This window comes from Electrona antarctica, assembly GCF_951216825.1.
Source record: "Electrona antarctica genome assembly, contig: scaffold_266, whole genome shotgun sequence".
Classification (NCBI taxonomy): Eukaryota; Metazoa; Chordata; class Actinopteri; order Myctophiformes; family Myctophidae; genus Electrona; species Electrona antarctica.
This window is the reverse complement of record NW_027638029.1, coordinates 35,001-42,500: the sequence shown is the minus strand read 5'-3', so window position 1 is coordinate 42,500 and position 7,500 is coordinate 35,001. Positions and strand designations below refer to the sequence as shown.

Here is a 7,500-nt window from a genome sequence, read left to right as displayed (position 1 = left end):
ACTCTCTGGTCTGTAACAGACTGGCTTCATGCAGTGACTCTCTGGTCTGTAACAGACTGGCTTCATGCAGTGACTCTCTGGTCTCTAACAGACTGGCTTCATGCAGTGACTCTCTGGTCTGTAACAGACTGGCTTCATGCAGTGACTCTCTGGTCTGTAACAGACTGGCTTCATGCAGTGACTCTCTGGTCTGTAACAGACTGGCTTCATGCAGTGACTCTCTGGTCTGTAACAGACTGGCTTCATGCAGTGACTCTCTGGTCTGTAACAGACTGGCTTCATGCAGTGACTCTCTGGTCTGTAACAGACTGGCTTCATGCAGTGACTCTCTGGTCTGTAACAGACTGGCTTCATGCAGTGACTCTCTGGTCTGTAACAGACTGGCTTCATGCAGTGACTCTCTGGTCTCTAACAGACTGGCGACATGCAGTGACTCTCTGGTCTGTAACAGACTGGCTTCATGCAGTGACTCTCTGGTCTGTAACAGACTGGCTTCATGCAGTGACTCTCTGGTCTCTAACAGACTGGCTTCATGCAGTGACTCTCTGGTCTGTAACAGACTGGCTTCATGCAGTGACTCTCTGGTCTGTAACAGACTGGCTTCATGCAGTGACTCTCTGGTCTGTAACAGACTGGCTTCATGCAGTGACTCTCTGGTCTCTAACAGACTGGCTTCATGCAGTGACTCTCTGGTCTGTAACAGACTGGCTTCATGCAGTGACTCTCTGGTCTGTAACAGACTGGCTTCATGCAGTGACTCTCTGGTCTGTAACAGACTGGCTTCATGCAGTGACTCTCTGGTCTGTAACAGACTGGCTTCATGCAGTGACTCTCTGGTCTGTAACAGACTGGCTTCATGCAGTGACTCTCTGGTCTGTAACAGACTGGCTTCATGCAGTGACTCTCTGGTCTGTAACAGACTGGCTTCATGCAGTGACTCTCTGGTCTGTAACAGACTGGCTTCATGCAGTGACTCTCTGGTCTGTAACAGACTGGCTTCATGCAGTGACTCTCTGGTCTGTAACAGACTGGCTTCATGCAGTGACTCTCTGGTCTGTAACAGACTGGCTTCATGCAGTGACTCTCTGGTCTGTAACAGACTGGCTTCATGCAGTGACTCTCTGGTCTGTAACAGACTGGCTTCATGCAGTGACTCTCTGGTCTGTAACAGACTGGCTTCATGCAGTGACTCTCTGGTCTCTAACAGACTGGCGACATGCAGTGACTCTCTGGTCTGTAACAGACTGGCTTCATGCAGTGACTCTCTGGTCTGTAACAGACTGGCTTCATGCAGTGACTCTCTGGTCTCTAACAGACTGGCTTCATGCAGTGACTCTCTGGTCTGTAACAGACTGGCTTCATGCAGTGACTCTCTGGTCTGTAACAGACTGGCTTCATGCAGTGACTCTCTGGTCTGTAACAGACTGGCTTCATGCAGTGACTCTCTGGTCTGTAACAGACTGGCTTCATGCAGTGACTCTCTGGTCTGTAACAGACTGGCTTCATGCAGTGACTCTCTGGTCTGTAACAGACTGGCTTCATGCAGTGACTCTCTGGTCTGTAACAGACTGGCTTCATGCAGTGACTCTCTGGTCTGTAACAGACTGGCTTCATGCAGTGACTCTCTGGTCTCTAACAGACTGGCGACATGCAGTGACTCTCTGGTCTGTAACAGACTGGCTTCATGCAGTGACTCTCTGGTCTGTAACAGACTGGCTTCATGCAGTGACTCTCTGGTCTCTAACAGACTGGCTTCATGCAGTGACTCTCTGGTCTGTAACAGACTGGCTTCATGCAGTGACTCTCTGGTCTGTAACAGACTGGCTTCATGCAGTGACTCTCTGGTCTGTAACAGACTGGCTTCATGCAGTGACTCTCTGGTCTGTAACAGACTGGCTTCATGCAGTGACTCTCTGGTCTCTAACAGACTGGCTTCATGCAGTGACTCTCTGGTCTGTAACAGACTGGCTTCATGCAGTGACTCTCTGGTCTGTAACAGACTGGCTTCATGCAGTGACTCTCTGGTCTGTAACAGACTGGCTTCATGCAGTGACTCTCTGGTCTGTAACAGACTGGCTTCATGCAGTGACTCTCTGGTCTGTAACAGACTGGCTTCATGCAGTGACTCTCTGGTCTGTAACAGACTGGCTTCATGCAGTGACTCTCTGGTCTCTAACAGACTGGCGACATGCAGTGACTCTCTGGTCTGTAACAGACTGGCTTCATGCAGTGACTCTCTGGTCTGTAACAGACTGGCTTCATGCAGTGACTCTCTGGTCTCTAACAGACTGGCTTCATGCAGTGACTCTCTGGTCTGTAACAGACTGGCTTCATGCAGTGACTCTCTGGTCTGTAACAGACTGGCTTCATGCAGTGACTCTCTGGTCTGTAACAGACTGGCTTCATGCAGTGACTCTCTGGTCTGTAACAGACTGGCTTCATGCAGTGACTCTCTGGTCTCTAACAGACTGGCTTCATGCAGTGACTCTCTGGTCTGTAACAGACTGGCTTCATGCAGTGACTCTCTGGTCTGTAACAGACTGGCTTCATGCAGTGACTCTCTGGTCTGTAACAGACTGGCTTCATGCAGTGACTCTCTGGTCTCTAACAGACTGGCTTCATGCAGTGACTCTCTGGTCTGTAACAGACTGGCTTCATGCAGTGACTCTCTGGTCTGTAACAGACTGGCTTCATGCAGTGACTCTCTGGTCTGTAACAGACTGGCTTCATGCAGTGACTCTCTGGTCTCTAACAGACTGGCTTCATGCAGTGACTCTCTGGTCTCTAACAGACTGGCTTCATGCAGTGACTCTCTGGTCTCTAACATACTGGCGTCATGCAGTGACTCTCTGGTCTCTAACAGACTGGCTTCATGCAGTGACTATCTGGTCTCTAACAGACTGGCTTCATGCAGTGACTCTCTGGTCTGTAACAGACTGGCTTCATGCAGTGACTCTCTGGTCTCTCACGTCAAGGACCCCCAAATTGACACTAATTATCCCGCGGACCCCCATGAGAGAAGCTATGCCAGGGACCCCCATGAGAGAAGATTTTGATGGCTCTATAGCAGTGATTCTCAACCTGTTTAATTTCAAGGACCCCCCGTTTGACACGCATCAGGCTACGGACCCCCATTTAATGGCATTTCTATCTCTGGGACCCCCAATTTATGTTGTAGAATCGATGTTTAACTCTGAGAGTTCAAATGGAACCAAATGGACCCGTTAGTGTCCATTTGGTGGCGAGCTGGCATACCTCCTCAGACCTCCTCAGACCTCCTCAGACCTCCTCAGACCTCCTCAGACCTCCTCAGACCTCCTCAACCTCCTCAGACCTCCTCATACCTCCTCAGACCTCCTCAGACCTCCTCAGACCTCCTCATACCTCCTCAGACCTCCTCAGACCTCCTCAGACCTCCTCATACCTCCTCATACCTCCTCAGACCTCCTCAGACGTCCTCATACCTCCTCAGACCTCCTCAGACCTCCTCAGACCTCCTCAGACGTCCTCAGACCTCCTCAGACCTCCTCAGACCTCCTCAGACCTCCTCATACCTCCTCAGACCTCCTCAGACCTCCTCATACCTCCTCAGACCTCCTCAGACCTCCTCATACCTCCTCAGACCTCCTCAGACCTCCTCAGACCTCCTCAGACGTCCTCATACCTCCTCAGACCTCCTCAGACCTCCTCATACCTCCTCAGACCTCCTCAGACCTCCTCATACCTCCTCATACCTCCTCAGACCTCCTCAGACCTCCTCAGACCTCCTCAGACCTCCTCAGACCTCCTCATACCTCCTCAGACCTCCTCAGACCTCCTCATACCTCCTCAGACCTCCTCATACCTCCATACCTCCTCATACCTCCATACCTCCTCAGACCTCCTCAGACCTCGTCATACCTCCTCAGCCCTCCTCAGGGTGTCGGCTGCCACACTCTGACAATGTTTGACTAAACTCTGCGACGGACGTCTTTTGTTAAACGAGACCAGCCCACACTTGAGCTTCTACAGTGTTTGCAGAACCTGTGTGTGTGTGTGTGTGTGTGTGTGTGTGTGTGTGTGTGTGTGTGTGTGTGTGTGTGTGTGTGTGTGTGTGTGTGTGTGTGTGTGTGTGTGTGTGTGTGTGTGTGTGTGTGTGTGTGTGTGTGTGTGTGTGTGTGTGTGTGTGTGTGTGTGTGTGTGTGTTTCCTTAAAGAGACACTTCACCCTTTTCTTTGGGAAAAAAAAAAAAATATGTTAATGACGTTTAGAAGATTTAGAACACTCCAGTTTTCTGAAATAAATATTTTCACGATTTAAAAAAAATAGCAGATCTACAAGCTCATAGCGCGCCACGGTGGCGCGCTATGAGCTTGTAGATCTGCTATTTTTCAATAGCTAAATTATGACATAATGTTTAAAACACCAAAAGGGGTTCCTGCCCAAAATGGGTTAATATGTGGTTTTTAGATATTTTACATTTTAGCAGTGAGCCCAGTGTCTCTGATGTCATGGACACTGGGCTCACTCACTTCCTGGACTACAATTCCCATAATGCTTTGGTGCACTGCTCCTTCTTGTGGATAGGGAGGGGAGGAGGGGGGGGCTGTCTTACTGAGACAACATGTAGTCCAGGAAGTGAGTGAGCCCCAGTGTCCATGACATCAGAGACACTGCTAAAATGTAGAATATCTAAAACCACATATTACACACACAAAGCAGGGAAGATATGACGTCATTGTCAGCTCTGGGTGGGTCCTAATGGGTCCGGTGGGTCCGGTGGGTCCTAATGGGTCCTAATGGGTCCGGTGGGTCCTAATGGGTCCGGTGGGTCCGGTGGGTCCTAATGGGTCCTAATGGGTCCGGTAGGTCCTAATGGGTCCTAATGGGTCCGGTGGGTCCTAATGGGTCCTAATGGGTCCTAATGGGTCCTAATGGGTCCGGTAGGTCCTAATGGGTCCTAATGGGTCCTAATGGGTCCTAATGGGTCCGGTAGGTCCTAATGGGTCCGGTGGGTCCTAATGGGTCTTAATGGGTCCGGTGGGTCCTAATGGGTCCTAATGGGTCCTAATGGGTCCTAATGGGTCCTAATGGGTCCGGTAGGTCCTAATGGGTCCTAATGGGTCCTAATGGGTCCTAATGGGTCCGGTAGGTCCTAATGGGTCCGGTAGGTCCTAATGGGTCCTAATGGGTCCGGTGGGTCCTAATGGGTCCTAATGGGTCCTAATGGGTCCTAATGGGTCCGGTAGGTCCTAATGGGTCCGGTGGGTCCTAATGGGTCCTAATGGGTCCTAATGGGTCCTAATGGGTCCGGTAGGTCCTAATGGGTCCGGTGGGTCCTAATGGGTCCGGTGGGTCCGGTGGGTCCTAATGGGTCCGGTAGGTCCTAATGGGTCCGGTGGGTCCTAATGGGTCCTAATGGGTCCTAATGGGTCCGGTAGGTCCTAATGGGTCCGGTGGGTCCTAATGGGTCCTAATGGGTCCGGTGGGTCCTAATGGGTCCTAATGGGTCCGGTGGGTCCTAATGGGTCCTAATGGGTCCGGTGGGTCCTAATGGGTCCTAATGGGTCCGGTGGGTCCTAATGGGTCCTAATGGGTCCGGTAGGTCCTAATGGGTCCTAATGGGTCCTAATGGGTCCGGTAGGTCCTAATGGGTCCTAATGGGTCCTAATGGGTCCGGTGGGTCCTAATGGGGCTGATGAGGGTCAATGTGGGGGTCCTAATGGGGCTGATGAGGGTCAATGTGGGGGTCCTAATGGGGCTGATGAGGGTCAATGTGGGGGTCCTAATGGGGCTGATGAGGGTCAATGTGGGGGTCCTAATGGGGCTGATGAGGGTCAATGTGGGGGTCCTAATGGGGCTGATGAGGGTCAATGTGGGGGTCCTAATGGGGCTGATGAGGGTCAATGTGGGGGTCCTAATGGGGCTGATGAGGGTCAATGTGGGGGTCGTCGACGTGAAGGAAACAGTGTTGTAACTAACCTGTTGGTTTCCATTCAGAGCTCGGTGAGACTCCAGCTGGTTGGCGGTCCGACTCCGCGCTACGCAGTGATGCAGGACGGCTTCATCGTTGTCGGTACGTTGGCACTCTTCATGACACGCACGCAGGCACGCACGCACGCACGCAGGCAGGCACCCACGCACGCACGCAGGCAGGCAGGCAGGCAGGCAGGCAGGCAGGCAGGCAGGCAGGCACCCACGCACGCACGCACGCACGCACGCACGCAGGCAGGCAGGCAGGCAGGCAGGCAGGCACCCACGCACGCACGCACGCACGCACGCACGCACGCACGCACGCACGCACGCAGGCAGGCACCCACGCACGCACGCAGGCAGGCAGGCAGGCAGGCAGGCAGGCAGGCACCCACGCACGCACGCACGCACGCACGCAGGCAGGCACCCACGCACGCACGCAGGCAGGCAGGCAGGCAGGCAGGCAGGCAGGCAGGCACCCACGCACGCACGCACGCACGCACGCACGCAGGCAGGCAGGCAGGCAGGCAGGCAGGCACCCACGCACGCACGCACACCCGTGCGTGCGTGCCTGCAGTAGGCTTTCTAATGACACAACCTGCCTTTGTTTTGGTGAGTAGCAAAAAAAATATTTGTATTTACGCTAAAGAGGAGAGGCTGGTCTGCATTCATGCGAGCGGCGGAAGTTGAGAGTAACATAGCTCTAAATGCAACGCATTAGAGCTATGGACCAGAGCATTAGAGCTATGGACCAGAGCATTAGAGCTATGGACCAGAGCATTAGAGCATGGACCAGAGCATTAGAGCTATGGACCAGAGCATTAGAGCTATGGACCAGAGCATTAGAGCTATGGACCAGAGCATTAGAGCTATGGACAGAGCATTAGAGCTATGGACCAGAGCATTAGAGCTATGGACCAGAGCATTAGAGCTATGGACCAGAGCATTAGAACTATGGACCAGAGCATTAGAGCATGGACCAGAGCATTAGAGCTATGGACCAGAGCATTAGAGCTATGGACCAGAGCATTAGAGCTATAGACCAGAGCATTAGAGCTATGGACCAGAGCATTAGAGCTATGGACCAGAGCATTAGAGCTATGGACCAGAGCATTAGAGCATGGACCAGAGCATTAGAGCTATGGACCAGAGCATTAGAGCTATGGACCAGAGCATTAGAGCTATGGACCAGAGCATTAGAGCTATGGACCAGAGCATTAGAGCTATGGACCAGAGCATTAGAGCTATGGACCAGAGCATTAGAGCTATGGACCAGAGCATTAGAGCTATGGACCAGAGCATTAGAGCTATGGATCAGAGCATTAGAGCTATGGACCAGAGCATTAGAGCTATGGACCAGAGCATTAGAGCTATGGACCAGAGCATTAGAGCTATGGACCAGAGCATTAGAGCTATGGACCAGAGCATTAGAGCATGGACCAGAGCATTAGAGCTATGGACCAGAGCATTAGAGCTATGGACCAGAGCATTAGAGCTATGGACCAGAGCATTAGAGCTATGGACCAGAGCATTAGAGCTATGGACCAG

At 52.3% G+C, this 7,500-nt stretch overlaps 1 protein-coding gene across 1 annotated transcript in view; it reads left to right on the top strand.

Moving 5' to 3' along the window:
* Positions 1 to 7,500, top strand: part of LOC306918448 (alpha-1,3-mannosyl-glycoprotein 4-beta-N-acetylglucosaminyltransferase B-like) — an 88,649-nt gene that overhangs the window by 70,551 nt on the left and 10,598 nt on the right. Inside the window, exon 13 of the mRNA XM_079531349.1 lies at positions 5,980 to 6,055. Coding sequence (XP_079387475.1) covers positions 5,980 to 6,055 — 76 coding nt within the window. The remainder of the gene's footprint in view (positions 1 to 5,979; positions 6,056 to 7,500) is intronic.